Source organism: Astatotilapia calliptera, chromosome 20, assembly GCF_964374335.1.
Source record: "Astatotilapia calliptera chromosome 20, fAstCal68.1, whole genome shotgun sequence".
Lineage (NCBI taxonomy): Eukaryota > Metazoa > Chordata > Actinopteri > Cichliformes > Cichlidae > Astatotilapia > Astatotilapia calliptera.
In genome coordinates this window covers 34,525,058-34,541,852 of record NC_137441.1, presented here as the reverse complement: position 1 = coordinate 34,541,852, position 16,795 = coordinate 34,525,058, and the positions used below count along the sequence as shown (strand labels likewise).

The 16,795-nt window shown below is 39.5% G+C and overlaps 2 protein-coding genes across 2 annotated transcripts; both read left to right on the top strand.

Moving 5' to 3' along the window:
* Window positions 1–6,673: 6,673 nt before the first annotated feature.
* Window positions 6,674–10,578, top strand: ptges3a (prostaglandin E synthase 3a (cytosolic)). The gene is made up of 8 exons (XM_026154939.2): window positions 6,674–6,854; window positions 7,680–7,793; window positions 7,888–7,957; window positions 8,047–8,145; window positions 8,696–8,785; window positions 8,876–8,932; window positions 9,044–9,071; window positions 9,624–10,578. Coding segments are annotated over exons 1-8 (480 nt in total). The 5' UTR covers window positions 6,674–6,852; the 3' UTR covers window positions 9,644–10,578.
* Window positions 10,579–12,881: 2,303 nt separating this feature from the next.
* mipa (major intrinsic protein of lens fiber a) lies at window positions 12,882–15,333 on the top strand. The gene is made up of 4 exons (XM_026153660.2): window positions 12,882–13,610; window positions 13,809–13,973; window positions 14,093–14,173; window positions 14,277–15,333. Exons 1-4 carry the CDS (start codon window positions 13,251–13,253, stop codon window positions 14,460–14,462), a joined length of 792 nt encoding a protein of 263 aa, XP_026009445.2. The 5' UTR covers window positions 12,882–13,250; the 3' UTR covers window positions 14,463–15,333.
* Window positions 15,334–16,795: the final 1,462 nt, after the last annotated feature.

The following is a 16,795-nucleotide window of genomic DNA, read 5'->3' as shown; positions in this document are numbered from 1 at the left end:
GTGCTTTCAATAAAATGAAGTCACACGAGACACTAACACACGTTTACAGATCTACACATACGATACTTCACATTTTCAAATAAATGTTGATTTAAAAGTTGAAGTAAGTTTTCATCTTCCACTTAAAACAACAGTGGACGCAAGGGCATAAAGATCCTTCTCCAGACTGATGTATGGTGCACAGTTCACAAAAAAGGCTTTCAGTGAAACAAAAATTCTAATATAAGTTTAATAAAAATAAAAAATAGAAAAAACATGTCAGCTGCTTCCTTCTTTGTCTAAATTTCCACAAACTGCTTCAGGTGAATATCTGCGATAATGGCTACCCGTCCAAGGTGTACCACCATCTAAAGAGGTTGGAAGGTTTTGTTTTGTTCACTGTCCAACTGCTGCTACAGCAGCGAAACAGAGCATCATGAAGCAAAGTAATGCAAACAGTTCTTAAAACCATCGCCCTTAAACTGTACTGCGATAGTGACTGCCTTTGCTTTTTAATTTCTTTTTAAGACAAGATGAGATTTATATGTTTAAAATATAGTCATATCTTGCTGAAGACACCATGCCTTTGAGCACAGTGACTAATGGGTCATTATTCACTGAGACTGGGGCAGCTCCAAGCTTTGTGCACCTGGCCTTTTATTTCTGCAATATTAAATCTCAAAAGGGTTTTTAGTATTACACGTGTCATTTTAATGCTTTCTTCATGAAAATTGTCTCGGAGAATGACACAGATACTTTATTGCTCTGAAGAATAATACATAAATGATAGACTACAGCAGAATTACCAAACCATTATGAAAAAGTAATCTAAGCCCTCTATAAATCCAGCCATGGGGGGCCACAAGCCAGTGCTGGTCCAAAGCCCGGATAAATGAAGAGGGTTGTGGCAGGAAGGCATCTGACATAAAAATCATTGCCAAATCAAGAATGAGATTCCCATACTGGATTGGTTGGAGCCTTGGTTAACAATGACACTGAAAACTGTGCTAATGTTGGCAAGACAAAAGAAGGAGAGAAGGGGAAGTGTGTTTGGAAGGTAGGCTATCTTGTAGAAGGAAAAGACAAAGACCACAGAAAAGATTAATGAATGCAGTGAAGGAGTGGACACAATAAGATGCTAGAGATACGGTGATTATGGAAGCAGCCAGAAGAAGAAGAATCAAAACCCTCTATGACTGTTTACATTGTTCAGAGATTTAATGTGCACCATCTTACTGTGCACAGCTTTAAAATAACGTTTTGTTTTGTTTGTTTGTTTGTTTTTACATTAATTACATCTAAAGCACATTCAACCATTTTTTGCAACATACTTGTCAGGCCATTAAAGGCGATCAGGACTGTAAAAAAGAAAGAAACTGGCTTTAAAACTCACAAAAAAACAAATTATGGCTTATTATCTGGCAGAAAAACTAGAAAGATAAGCAACAAACTATTGTTAGATCATCATTTCTTTAAAAATCATTAACTCACAAAATAGCTTTAGGTAGATGAAAAAAATTGCAATATTGAATTGAAAGTGTTGATAGTGTCTACTCTATCAATCTACAAAATAAAGTACATCCTGTCCCTTACATTTCATCATCAATTTCATCATCCACTTACAGGTCTCAAAACTAGATAAATACAACTTCAGATAGACAGCAATCCATGACATATTATACTGTGCCATTATTTAACAAAACTATGCCAACATGCAGAAGCACTGTGTGAAAAACACAGATGAACTCAGTACCTTGTAGATCACGGCTGGTAGAAATGACTTGAAGTTTACTGTCAGATGTTTTTTCAGTCTCTCGCATAGTTACAGATGAATTTATGCCCTCTCGTTTTTACAATACTGCTTCAGTTCATTGAGGTTTGTGGTTTAAGCTTGCCCAAAATTGGGTCATGCAACAGAACAATGAGTCCAAGCACAGCAGCACATCTACAACATGGCTGGGAAAGAGAAAAAAAAGATAATCAAGATGCTTTAGTGGCTCTGTCAAAATCCAGACTTCAACCAAGTGAAATTCTGTAGTGCAGCTGCATGAGGCATGACTGAATTTTGGCAAGACTTTAGCCGTCAGGCAGACAGATTTGCATTTTGGTATACCATGAACTCCCCCATTGTTGCCTTAATGAGTGCAAGGTGTGCAGGTCGTGTGGTTGCAAAATAAAAGGACCTCAACAACCATGCTTGAAAGTTGGTATGAGACGTTTGTGCTAATATGCTATGTTTGGTTTTCTCCCAACGTTGTGCTTTAGGCCATTTTGGTCAAACCTCTCCACTTTGGTCTTGTGGTTTATTCAGGTGTAATTTTGCAAACCTCCGTATTTTTCTAATTGTACTGTCGCGAACATTTAACCTGCAAATAGAGTCTGAGTAGCACTTGGGGTTTTTGCAATTTATCTGAGCATTGCATCATATGACTTTGAGGTGAAGTTGCTGGAACTTCCTGGGAAGATTGTTAACTGTCTTGGGTGTTTTCCACTTGTGAATAATCTTTCACACTGTAGAATAATGAACTTTAGATTGTTTGAAAATGGTCTTATAACCCCTCCTAGGCTGATGGGAAGCAGCAGTTGCTTAAGATCATTGCTGACACCTTGCATCCTTAGAATTGTGTAAACAAACACGTGAATGCTCCACACCAGAAAAATGCCCAAACCTCTGCTTTTACAGAGGCGCTCACATTTAAAGGTGATCAATTTGTCAAGTGCATTTATTAGCAGCACCAAGCTGCTACTTACACTTTTAATTCTTATGGAAACAGTAATAGTGTGCTTACTTTTTCACACACTACCTTAACCTTTGTTAAATAAATAATGACATAGTGTAATATGATATATTTTGTTGTTTATATGACAATGTTTTTACCCAATTTTAAGACCTGCTAAGAACCAGATTACTTTTGTTAAAGCCTAATACAAAAAAACTGACAAATGAGTGAACATTCAGTAAAAACTTCATACAGCAATCCCTCCTTCTTTGCACTGCCTCCTATTAGATCCATGGAATCAGCTGTTCATAGTCTACCACACCTTAATAAGCTGGAGTGAATGAAGGACTGTACTGTCACCAGTAACCTATACCCTTCAGCAGAATACATGAGGCATGCAAAATGCGCCATTACTGTCTGATTCACATAGCTCCCCTTTCAAATATTAACTACCTAACTTCACTGCTTCTGTCCCACGCATTCAGAAGCTGCAGGCATTGTTATTCTACCCGTTATCATCAGTGTCATCTGTGGCTCTGTCCTCAGTGAACACTCATATGACTGTGTTGTCCTCTTCTTTCCATCCACTGGCTTTTGTTCTATTTGTGTTTTTTCTGGCAGCTGCCAAGCCTCATACTGGCAATACTGCCTCTCTCCTCTCCTGTTCAAGTACAACTGCTTGAAGCAGCTCCCAAAGTGACATCAGCTAGCCACTGATTACATCCCCCGATGGCCTTCTGTCAGTTTTCATGTGATTTTCTGTGAGCTTAAGTGCTTTAGTTTACAAAGAAAGCCACTAGAAGAAAAACACAGAAGTAGCAGGTGCATATGACACCCTCTATTCCCATGGGCCTAAAAAGTTGTGCTTCACTATGATTCATAGCCAAGGACAATGCTAGAAAGTCATCTATCGAGCAAGCTGTGAAGCTAGATGCTTTGGTTTCCACCACTGTATCTCGGCCATTTCTTGTCTGTTTTGTAGTAAGATAGGCGTCACTACATTCACTCCTTCAAAAAAAAATTTTTGCTCATATTTTAACTTTGTGTATGAGTCTTTTGTGTGTATTGTAGCATGACGGGAGGAGTACTTTGTGTGAAGACTCCATTTCTATCCAACGTTTGCAAACATGAGCAAAGCATTTGCAGTGAACCTCTCCTGAGAGGTGGTTTGCGTCCCGTTAATCGCACTGTACCAAAATTGGCTGCAAATTGATGGCACTCAAACAATCATTCTTAATGAAGCAAGCAGGTGAAATTAAGTGGGGGCTGCATTAGGAAGGTCATCCAGCATAAAAAATAATCTACCAAATCAAACATGCCTAGTGACACCTTGTGAATAAGGGAGTAGCTTTTATTCCCTTATTCACTTTTATGTTTTTGTTTTTTTACTGAGAGGTCAATTTTGCCTGTAGAACACTTTCTACTTTAAGGATTTACAGCTATATGCTATAGAACATCATCGCTTGATGAAGGCATATAAAATAAGAATGAAGCTTTCCAGTCTAAAACCCTGCATTATTTGTAATGACCAGCAGGAGGGAGAATCCACTGCATGGAAGCTTGTTTACACCAGTGAGGGAAAAAGAAACATTTTGATTGGCAGAGCTAAGTTTAACTTTAATGTTATCTCAAAATGTTGAGATAACTCAAAATTTTAGGTTATATTCTCACAATTCTGAGTTAGTAAGTCGATATTTTGAGGTAGTATCCCAAATTTTTGACTTATCCATGGCAATTGTTTTTCAGTTGAACAAACAAGCTTCTATAGGTCACATATGAAGGGACCCGAGATTTATTTTACTAGACTGCTATACAGTTTCTATATAGTTTCAAGTTATTTTTTACTCACTAACTCAAACTTGTAAGAAAATAACTTGAAATTTAAAAAAAAACCTCAAATAACTGCCGCCAATATACCCAGTGCATTGGTTGCTTCGTGCATGGCCGGTAACATTATCACAGAGTCACTTCTATTTATGCCGTTACAGCACAGGTAACCAAAGTACTCTCCTGAATGATACATGTAGCCACTCAGACAATACCTCCACATCAGCACTGATATAGGAGCAGAAGAAGTCAAAACCAGAAGCAAAGAAAATTGCAGTTCAAGTTTTTGTTCAACCTTGAGACATTTGGGGGGGGATGGGAGTATACATATATTTACAAAAAACTTGAATTTTACAGTGTTTATTTATCAGATAAAATAAGTTAAATGTCAGTGTTATTATATATATATTATACGCCCTTCGCGGTCTAAGTGAGCAACTGTGAAATGGGTCGGTCTAGCCTTCAGAGTTACGTCATGAGCTCTCTTGGTGGAGTGAAACTCTGCCGTCTGCTCCTTGCTATCTAAAATATAACCAGACGCTGGCGTAAATTCTCGACCATTTCACACTTCTGTTTAATCCGTTTTCTGTTTTATTCAGCTGTGTGAAAAGCCCCGGAGGAACCCTCCTGAGGGATTAATAAAGTTTTATTTAATCTAATCTAATCTAATAACTTTAATCTCAGACAAACCGATTTACTCACGAACAATTAAAACACTGACAAAAGCTAAACAATAACATGTTTAAGTTATTTAAGTGACTTATATATCATGTTTAACCTGAGTTAAACATGATATAACTGCGAAAGACCGCAGGGGTTTGAAAACGATGTGCCGGGAGTTCGCTGTTCTCGCCGGCTCAGATATTTGAAGTTTACACAGCCACATTCTCGCCAGAAAATATGTTAAAAGTTTATTTGCGACCCAGAAAGAGTAATAAGAGTAATATTAAAACTAAGTAGCTGCAGTAGTAGTAGCCATTGTTGGAAACTGGAATTGGCTGGGCCAATCTGGGATATGGTTTTTCAATTTTGTTGTCCAGGTGGAAAATCGGGAGAAAATCGGGAGAATGGTGGCTACGGGAGATTTTCGGGAGGGGTACTGAAATTCCAGTAAATCAGGAGGGTTGGCATGTATGGCAGTGACAGCAGTACAGCCTACCATGTAAAAAAAAAACAAAACAAAAAAAAACGGCGCATGACCTACAGAAATGGCAGCTACCGACAGCAGACGTGACACCATGCAGCAGACTGTGACAGCACTGAGCAGCTCCTTCAGTGGGAGACTGCGGCACCCACGGTGTGGGACGGAGAGATTTCGCAGGTCTTTCCTCCCCACTGCTGTCAGACTCCACAACAAAGACTTTAACTGATCAAGCACACACATCCATACATATGCAATAATACTAAGTGCAATAATCCTTTCTGTCATCGTTGTATTTTTACTCAGTTGTATATAGTATTTGTATTTGTATTCTATTTTTATCTTATTGTATATTTATTTTATTTTATTCTACTGTATATAGTATTTTATTTTATTCCATTCTGTACAGTTGTGTACTGTATTTATTCTTATTGTATTCTAATTTTTGCCTCATAACTTTTGCACTGTCCACTTCCTGCTGTGACAAAACAAATTTCCCACGTGTGGGACTAATAAAGGTTATCTTATCTTATAAAGGTTATCTTAACTTAAATGTCACCTCTGTTGTCCAGTGCCAGCAGCACCACACAGAGGGTGTAAAATGGCCCTTAAATAAACAATGGGCCATGTCCATCTTTTATATACAGTTTATGGTTGTGCCAGAAATGGTCAGCTACTACTACGACGTGTAAACTCAAAGCAGTAATTGCTGTAAAGTTTAAAGTGACAGTGAAAGCACTGGTTTGCACCTTGAGCAGCTCGCCCAGTTACAACAATCAATTAGTTTTCATAGTGACCCAGTTATCCTATTACTGTAGAACTCAAGGAAGCCTGCTTTCATCGAGTTGTAAAACTCATAAAAGTATGAAGTGTCCTCGCTCGCCATCAGGTAGGACGACATTATTCAGGTGGTGGAGCTCTTTCACTGCTCTGGTTCCATGAGTATACTCTTTCTAGAATAATCTCCGGCGGCTTCGATCTGCCGAACACCGTGCTCACGTTCCAAATACCGGACGTCACGAGAGAACGTGAAAAACGCGATATTTCCAGAGACACCAGTGCATATGTTGTAAACCCGAGTTAACTGTTTAGTTGTCAGTAGTCATTTTTGCCGGGCACTACTGCCAGACAACAGTGTGAATACCGTGGTTCTTCGAGGGAGCTTAAATTGCTAAAACAGTGAATATGTAAGTCTTGATTTACCGTGTTTACCTGGTAACCAACTAGCTACTTGTTAGTGCGGATCACCCACCTCATACTAGCTAAGTGAGCTAGCACACGAGTTAGCCTCAGCAGTTCAGCCGTACTTAACACTGTTGCCGAGACAAAAAGGCACAACTCTTCGTTAACGCCACAGGCTACAACTTTCCATCAATCTACTGTATTTTTGTACAATCCTGTCTCAAACTCCTAAACGTGATCTTGCATTGTTTATGGACCTGACAACAGCTCAGTCATCGTTAGCTAGCATGCTAATGTCAATGAACATGACAAGGGTAATGCTAAGAGTGGAAAAGCATGGTGTCACGCTCCGGGGTATTCACTTTAAGCTAACGTAAGCTAACACGCACTTTCACTTTAAATGTGATTGCAAGACATTCTTCTCTTAACCCTGTGAAACAATGGCCACAGTGTGGTTCCCATCTAGCAATGGCGGATTATGGTAGTATTACCCGAAACCTTTCAAGTGCGATAATCTAATTGTACCTCCGATATAGATATATATCTCAACAAGTGCATAGTTTGGCTTAAAAGATATTGTAAACTTTTTATTGGACAACAAGTATTAGTATAGGACGGATAAAGAGGGCGTTTGGGAGGCCTATGTGCTAATCTCAATGAATGAGTTACGCCTTTCTCAATTCCACAGTGTGTGGGTACTGCACTCTATACACGTGGGCCATGATCTTATAATGCCCACACTAGGCAGTGGAAATATGAGATCAGAGAGATGCATTGGTTGTTTTGGATTGTCTTAATGTTCATTTTTCATTTTTGTTCTTGGTGTATAGGCAGCCTGCAGCAGCCAAGTGGTATGACAGACGAGAGTCTGTCTTTATAGAGTTTTGCATGGAGGACAGTAAAGATGTGCAAGTAATCTTTGACAAGTCCAAATTCACTTTCAGGTAATTTGCATTGTTAGCATATTAAATGATGACATTGTTAAAACCCTGTTTGCTAAAAGTGTCTTTAAAAAAAGTCTTTCATTTCATCTTACAGCTGTGTCAGTGGAACAGATGATATCAAACACCAGAATACAGTGGAGCTTTTTGGGGAGATTGACCCTAAAGTAAGTTTTTAACTTGTGCAGACAGTTCAGGTTGGACCCTGCGTACCATTGTTAGGAAACCTTCATCAGTTTCTCCTTCTGATATACAGGAATCCAAACACAGACGCACTGACAGGTCTGTGTTGTGTTGTTTACGAAAAGCAGAGCCTGGGAAGTCATGGCCAAGACTTACCAAAGACAAGGCAAAGGTAACTCTCAGCAGTATAACATTTACAAAAACTCAGAATACATCAAAATCTCATAGTATACATCATTACCTTGTTGTTAACATTGTCAGTTACATTGACCCTCAAAGAGGTAAGATCAGGGTTTAAGTTGAAAGGTGGAGCATGTAATGCATATGTAATTTTTTTTTTTTTTTAATGGAAGTAGGTTTAAGAGTGAATGACATTTTTGGGAGAATCAGGTTGTTCATCTTTCATTCAATAAAAAGAATTAAGAAAAAGGAAGTAGATAGGGGTTTGTCTCCATCAGGTTGCACTTTTATTAAGTATTTTACAACTTGCAACTTACTGTTTAAAAATAAAATAAAATGACTCCACAGTTTCATCTGCTCCGCTATGAAGGACTGTATTATAAACAGTAAGCTCTCTGTTGCACAAACAGTTTGAAACCATTTCCACATTACCCCGAGCATTGTTCTGTTTTAAAAAAAATACCTAAGTAAATATCAAAATTATAAAGTGACTGAATTTTAAACTTTGCCTAACCAAAACATTTTAATCTACTTGCTTTTAGTGCAACTGGCTAAGTGTGGATTTCAATAATTGGAAAGACTGGGAAGATGACTCAGATGAGGACTTGTCAAGTTTTGATAAATTCTCAGAGGTAAGTGTGTCAAACATGCACAGTCTGCTCATTGTTTGACTATGTTCAGCTAAACTGACATGTTGATTTGTGTCCTGCACCTTCCTCCAGATGATGAATAGCATGGGTGGGGATGATCTACCAGATTTAGATGGAGCAGATGAGGAGGTATAATATTTGTTTGTTTTATATAGCTATAGTACAACTGTAATTTGGCATTTAAATTTTATATAACAGGTGTTACACATAATTTTAATTGTTTTTTCCTTTTTTTTGCAGCATGAGTCTGCAGACAGCGATGATGAAAGTACGTAGCGATCTGAAAGGGCTCTGTTGTGATTTATAATCTGTAGTCACTAGATCACACGAGTCCCAAAACTCTGATAATGCCTGGCAGTGCGAAAAAGTGTCAAAACAGATGATTAATTATGGAATAATTTGAGTAAGAAATTACACGTGTGGGGAAAAAGTCACAAGTTATGAGATTTTATTTAATAGAATAAATTTTTATTTATTCAATGTTTTTGTTTTTATACATGTTAAGATTGCTGCGTTTAAACAAAATGCAACTAATGCAATGTACATAAGACTTTCAGCCACAGCTAATTTGCAGATCTTGTCCCTGGTTACGCTTTTTTCAGACAGTTAGAAAACAGCAATAATAAGAGAATTAACAGCAACCATGATAAAGAAATCCCATAATTCATAGCACTAACACACATTTGGTATATCAGAAATTGTTTATTCGTTTCTTTAACAATCCACTTTATCCAAAAAGCCCATAGACTTTTTTTGTAATGACCATAGCCATAAAAATTAAATTTCATACTTAGATCATGTTTTTAACTTTCTCTTTCAGAAATGCCTGATCTTGAGTAGTTGAATATGGATGCCACCTCAGTAGTTAACAAAGTGAGTTCTAAGTTTGTTGAAGAGGGAGACTAGGCATGAGTTGGCATCCACGTTGAAGAAGAACCTAATCTCGACGCAGTTTCCAAAGCGACACCCCTGAAGGGAGTGGCAGGGAGTGACTGTTGGATGGAGACATGCACAGAAATCCATAGCAACATACAGTGCTGTGCTTTGCTGTTTTGTTTTGCATGGACAATTCTGTTCAAATGAAAATGTTATTGTTCATTGACTTAAATGATGATGTTATGGGATGTACTGATGTCTTACAACTTCTCTCCGTCTCTTTTTTTTTCCTTTTTTTTTGCCGATGTCAGGTTATGTATTAAACGTTGTGATTTCTAATGAAAAGAAAAAAAACCTCAAAAATGCCTATTTTCCAAAAAAGTAGATTTTTTAATAACAGATTTTCCCCTTTAATGTTTGTATTGTAAATTGCACATATTTTCTTTGTTAATTTAAGAGGCAGGAGTTCTGCTTGTAATGGGTTTTTCAAATGTATGCCAACATCTACAAATATTTAACAATAACTTTTTTTAAAAATATGTTTCAGCACTTAAAATAAACATGCTTGTGCAACTTAACAGCTTGTGTTGAGGTTATGGTAGTGGAGTGCTGCTGTTGTTCCACGTAGTCATGCCTTTGCAAAGATGAGTTTCTTTATGCTGTTATATGAATCATCAAAATTAATTTTCTTACAGATATTCCGAGGTGACGGCAGAGATCCTGTGTAGTTAACAAAGTCACACAAATGGTTTAATCCCGTATAGATTATAAATGTTTATCATATACAACAGAACTATGATTGGAGGTTTGTTTGATTCAACATGTGTTGAATTCTTTCTTTGTCTTATATTGTGGGAGTTTGGCTATTAATTTCTAATAAACTTTACTGGTCACTGTAATTGTTCTCTTGCCCATAGTGGCCATAGTCTTGCCTTCCTAACAGTTCCATTGTAAATGATGGAAGACTGCACTAATATATGCAAGTTCAGCTTGATTAATATTGAGACTTTTGCCATGTGAGTCAGCATGTTATAAAGCTTTCCTTTTAAGAACAAAGTTCTCAATAGGTTTTGTTTTTGCTGGAGCGATGGCAAAGCTCAAAGAATTGTATTAAGTTACTCCAATTTGCTCTTCAAAAGTATTTTCACGCAGAACAAAGACTGCAAACGTACCATAGTTCTTAAATTGAGCTTCATAAGGAAGGGGTCTTTTAAGGGTCAGTGCTAAGAGATTTGCAGCAATTAAAAGTCCATCTGTAAGTACTGCATTAAAAAGAACTCTGAAAAATCTTTATATCCCATGATCCAAGTTCTATGAAATGTGAAATAATGGATTAATCACGTCATAGTGTCAGGCTTTTCACAGAACTGCACTCAACTTTTCTCTAGCCTTTAAAAGGGAAATTCAGGGGCTTTCCATCTTCTTTGTTTACTAGAAGGAACTACCCAAAGGTCACAAGTACTGTAGTTCACCTCAGTGAAGTTCGTGGGCTAGATAAACTATTGCTATAAGATTATAGTTTGTTGATGAAAGATGTCAGTGATGATCCCAACTTCTCATAACAAAAGCCTGTTTTTTATATATATATATATATATATATATAAACATAACTTCAAGGAAGTTGGCCCATTTTTTATATGAGCAGCTTCAAAATTTTATGTTGTGTGTGCAGTTACCCGATCCGTGTCCTGTATTCTGCAGTTCACATTTTCACCACTGTGTGGTGAGTATATTCCAGAGCTTCTAATCTAATGTGAGATGTTTAGGTGCTGCATGTTAGGTATGCGTCAGCAGTCTGGACCCAGAGAACAGGAAAACACAATGCAAGCACCTTTTCAACACCCTCCCCAGTAAAACTGAACTGTGGGCTTAAACCCACAATAGGTGGCTTAGGGAGTCACGAAAAGGCCATAATACTACTCTCAATAGAGATGCTCAACTGGACCAAAGTCAAAGTGTCAGAATTTAAAAAAAAAAGAAGATAAACACTATTTAACACAAAGTTGTTTTATTTAAAAGTTGTTTGTTCCATCATATTAAACAGGCAACTTCAAAGGTGACCTGCTGTAGAAAATTAATATTTCTACCAATTATATTTGTATATAACCTTTACAGTGAGCAAAAACAACCCTGGAACAAACATATAGTCACTCTGGGCTGTGGAAACGTGAACTCAGATTCAACATCGAGGTTAATGCAAACAGATCATAGAAACTAGCAGAAACTGTTACTGCCAGCGTTTTGTTTAAATGGCTGAAAGGAGAAAATCAGTGAGCTCAGCATAATCCTTTCAAAGCACTGCAGCCGTCCCTTTGGCTGTCCTGGTCAGCATGATGCTCCAGTGCAGATGCTCAATGCCAGGCCTGCTCTCCCCTCTTCCTCTCCAACCGTGGATTTTCCACCGCTTTATCTGACCTGAGCCTCCAAACTATTCCAGCCCACACAATGTAAAACTCTGCCTAATCAGTTCTGTTGCCATCAGCCCAATTTGTACCAATCCAGAGAACAAATGGAGAAATTGAGAAATTCCTCGTGCTTTATAGATCACACCTCTGATTAGTCAATGTGAACTGCTGATGCTACTTTAACTAGATGAAATAAAAAGAAAATAGTTTAAAATCATTTAAAAAAAATTCACACAGTATTAATATTATCTTCAGTGCTTGGAGAAATATCTGGATTGCTGGAAAATCAAACAAGTTAGTGCAGTTAGTTCACTGCACTAACAGGTTCTTCCCACCACTTGCTCACTGCTCTTGTTTTTGAGGTTCAAGACCACTGCAGTTTCTCAGGGGGGGTTCAGAGTCAGCGATGGGCTACTGATTGGTGTTTTATTGCCAGCTTTTTTGGTTGAATGCTTCAGCCAGGCTGTTGGAGGTACATAGGTGCTCTCATTCTCCTGCAATGAACCCAGAGTTGTAGCTGAAGCCCTAAAAAGATGGAAAACCACATGGAAATGTAAGAAGTCCAAACTGTAAATGCTTGCCAACCATGATTTTTGTTCTCTGGCCCACTTTGATTAGTTCATGGCCTTTTATGTTTATGTTTTTCTTTTACAATAAGCTGAGGGTAATCAAGGCAAGAAAAGGGTTAAATTGCTTTGTTTTGATTTGCGGTATTGTGCAGTGACCCCTCCCCTGGACTGTGTGGCACTGCCTTGGACCTGGGGTGTTATAAAAAGGCCCCCGAGCTCCCCCTGCTCTGGTAAAGAGGCTGAATGTCTGCAGGACATGCTTACCGTTTGTCTATCCATGTTCTTCTACTAACAACCAGCGGGGTTGGCATATAGATGCGCAGAGACTGGCGTACTGCTCCACTCAGGAGCTCTCTATGACAGAAAGCAGAACAGCAGATTATTTGCAGTTGCACGAGAGTTGCAAGTTAGTAAGGTGTAAATTTTGTCGCTATTAGATTGAGAGAGGTCTTTTTTCGGTTTAAGAGCAAATTTTGCTCTTTGTTTTTTAGTGTCAAACTCAGTCAATCCTGTGGAGAAACATCTTCTCCTTTTAGTTGATTAGTTGTTGACTTTTCATCCCTCCACTCAGAAGTTGCTTTTTGACCTTTCGCCACCATGTGGGAGTTCAGGTCCATGTCTTTCTGGCGGGCGGTGTTTGCTGAGTTCTATGGCACAATGTTCTTCGTGTTCTTCGGGCTGGGGGCGGCCCTCCGCTGGACCACCGGGCCCCATAATGTTCTTCATGTTGCCTTTTGCTTTGGTTTGGCGGCCGCCACCTTCATCCAGTCTATTGGCCACATCAGTGGAGGACACATCAACCCAGCCGTTACCTTTGCCTACCTGATTGGCTCTCAGATGTCCCTGTTCCGTGCTTTCTTCTACATCATTGCCCAGTGTCTCGGAGCGCTGGCTGGTGCTGCTGTGCTCTATGGGGTCACACCCAACAACATGCGGGGAAACTTGGCACTGAACACGGTAAGATTGCCGTCACCTGCTGTTACCTATCATTTTCCCATACTCGGAAAGGAACTATAAATTAAAATACTTTACAACTAGGTGCACTCTTTCTTGAGACTGGATGGATGTATTGAAAGCTAAATGTCTGTTTCAATTTCAAACAGTGTTTGTCTTGACTTCTCAGTTCAATCCATCCCTCTGTCTTTCCCTCTGCAGCTGCAGCCAGGCATCAGCTTGGGCATGGCCACCACAATTGAGATTTTCCTCACCCTCCAGCTTGTCGTCTGCATCTTTGCTGTGACAGATGAGAGACGCAACGGACGCCTGGGCTCTGCTGCTTTGGCCATTGGCTTCTCTGTGCTCATGGGGCATCTTCTTGGGGTAAAAACCAACCCGGGGTCTATAAACTTGAAAATACACTCCGGGTTCATACAACGATATCCTAACAAGCTAAACAAGCACCTTTACAGTCCTAATCCCGACTTCTTTCTCTTACCTAGATGTACTACACTGGCGCCGGAATGAACCCTGCAAGGTCCTTTGCTCCAGCTGTTCTGGTCAGGAATTTTGTCAACCATTGGGTAAGATAACTGTATCTGCAAAATGACTTCACACCATAGCATGAACATGACATCCTCAGACTAAACAACACTGTCTGCTCTCTGTCATATCTGTAAACAACAGGTGTACTGGGTGGGTCCTATGATTGGTGGTGCCATGGGTGCCTTGCTGTATGACTTCATGCTGTTCCCTCGTTTCCGTGGCCTCTCCGAGAGGCTCGCCACACTGAAGGGCGCCCGATCCCCAGAGGCCGACGGCCAGCAGGAGACCAGGGGGGAGCCCATCGAGCTCAAGACACAGGCCCTATAAGCCCGGAGTTAGAAGATTGGCTTTTCTGAACCCCCTCCTCCCGCCCACCTCATCCCTCACCTGTCATGCCTCCCTCTGCACCCTCAGTTCCTGGTCCATCCTCAGCCCACACACTATTTTTGCACACATACCTCCTCCCTGTCTCAACACATGCTACTATAGATCCCAAACGTTTTGTTTTCCTTTTTTTGAATCTAGAACTGGACCTCCTGATTTACAGTAAAGGGGCACCCACAGCCCTGGTCATCCTTTCTGATTTTACCACTACCCATCCTACATTTTCTTCTTCTCCCCTTGGATCACAGGACAAAGATGGAGGGTTGGAAGAAGACTTGCCACTGACAGAAGCACCCTGTGCCCTGTAGTGTGGGGAGTCAGTCACTCCTGGCTGACCAGGTGGCTATATACTGCTCAGGACAGGGGCTGCTATTGCTGTCTTTCCTTTGCTTCCCTTTCTCTTTCTTTTCTATTTTTTCCCTCCTTCCTATTTTGTAGTCTGCTAGGAGTGACGCTACAATAGAGCAGTGGACTTCTGAATGCTTTTTTCCCCCGTTTTGATCCAGTGTGATCTCGCCCTTTGTTTGTTTTGTTCCATGAACTTTGGGTAAATTACATGTAGTTATTGTACTTCACTAGTATTTATTTGGCTTATGTGCAAGTGCATGCGTGATGAGGAGTGAGAGAAAGACAGTGTGCTTGCGTGTCTGTGTGCATGTGTATGCTTGTGTGTTCGTTTTAACTGATCATTCCTTTGTTTGTGTTTTGAGTTTTCTTTTCATCTATTTTGCCAGCTTTTTTAGAGAAAGACGCTCCCTTTTTATTGCGCTCGCTAAAACCACAAAAGTCCAATACACCAATTCAATCAATTCCATGTTTAGAGTGGTCCTATTGTTTTTTAATAGCAGTTGAAGATCATCAATGCATTTGAATCCAGTCAGATTCAGGCAGTTCCAGGTTTGTGTCTCATCTAGTGAAGCACACGCACTCACATTCATATTTGTATTAAAATAAACAACAAAAACACCCAGTGAAATTATTTGAACTTTCAGAAATTCAGTGCAAATCCCTAAATTGTATTATTGCACCCATATATGCTAACCATTGTTTGTTTGTTTTAATGATTTCATTTCAGTGGGAAATCCGCTGGTTTACATAACCTCCACCATATCCCAAAACAGCTTCCTGAGAATTTGTTTTGGATGGTGACTTCCTGAGTTCATTTTTTTTCTCCAAGCTTTAAAGCAGCGCTTACCAGATATTCATGTACAAGTGTGTAAAACTGGTTTGCTTTTACCTTCACGTGCCTGCCATGGTAAAACAAAGAGAGCAAACCTGACAGGAACAAGCATTTTCTCTTTGGACTGTGCTGTTTGACATGACTGAAGGGTCGTTCTACATCAGCTTGAGGTTAGAAATGAAAGAGTGCATGAGGTGTGACGGCTTCTTGCTGGTGTTAGCAAACACCTGGTGACTTCTCTTTTCTTAACTGTGCTGGGTGGCTCTCAAAGAGTGAGATCACTTCACTGGACAAGGCCCTCGGATATTTTGGGGGAAGAGACTGAACTCTTTAGTGTGCTTGTACAGGGCGGTGGATGTACACCTTTATTTTCATACAGTCTACACATGAGAGAATGAACTTTGAAGTTGAATTGGCCTGATGTCCCCTCTCTCTTCCATCCCTCCTTCACTCACCCTACCTCCTCCCTTTGTTCACCAGGCAGCCACTCTGTTCCTCTGTCATGAGGGAACATCTTCAGCTGCTGGGATGGAGGGAAGGGGACAAGGTACCGAGATAAGTTAGCATTTTACAAATTACACCAGAGCAGTCACTGAACCAGATATGTAAGCTGATTCTCTTTCTGCTTCCTCTACATAATCTTTGTGTGTGTGTGTGTGTGATTTCCCTGGCAGTGGTTGAGTAGAAATTACATTTTAATGGCCTGTTGAAACTAGAACTTGTTTTCTAATGGGGGGGAAAAGCTTTGTGATGTACAGTGTATAGTGTTCTTCTTTTTTAATTTCATGACTGTTGAAACTGGACAGACAGGAAATATAATACGCTAGCTATGCAATGTCTCCCATTTGGCTAATGGATTATGGAAGCGACGCTGGTTATGTTATACAGCAATATGGTTTAATTCAATAGACAGCCTTTGTGGTAACAGGCATACCTTCCCAATCAAAATGCCATTGCTTATTTTTATATTTAAAAGAAAATCTGAAAATTATTAAGTTTCCAACTCCTGTTTTGTCTCCTTTCTTTTAGAGTAAGTGTAATAAAAAGAAATACAGGATTTAGATATATGCTTTCAGTCAGCATAGACCAATAAAGC

Bases quoted from the DNA above. Each gene is read 5' to 3' on its own strand.
- mipa (XM_026153660.2), top strand. From the start codon at position 13,251: ATGTGGGAGTTCAGGTCCATGTCTTTCTGGCGGGCGGTGTTTGCTGAG. The intron at 13,611-13,808 runs GTAAGATTGCCG...TTCCCTCTGCAG, and splicing joins GAAACTTGGCACTGAACACG to CTGCAGCCAGGCATCAGCTT. The intron at 13,974-14,092 runs GTAAAAACCAAC...TCTCTTACCTAG, and splicing joins TCATGGGGCATCTTCTTGGG to ATGTACTACACTGGCGCCGG.
- ptges3a (XM_026154939.2), top strand. The intron at 7,794-7,887 runs GTAATTTGCATT...TTCATCTTACAG, and splicing joins AAGTCCAAATTCACTTTCAG to CTGTGTCAGTGGAACAGATG. The intron at 7,958-8,046 runs GTAAGTTTTTAA...TCTGATATACAG, and splicing joins TTGGGGAGATTGACCCTAAA to GAATCCAAACACAGACGCAC.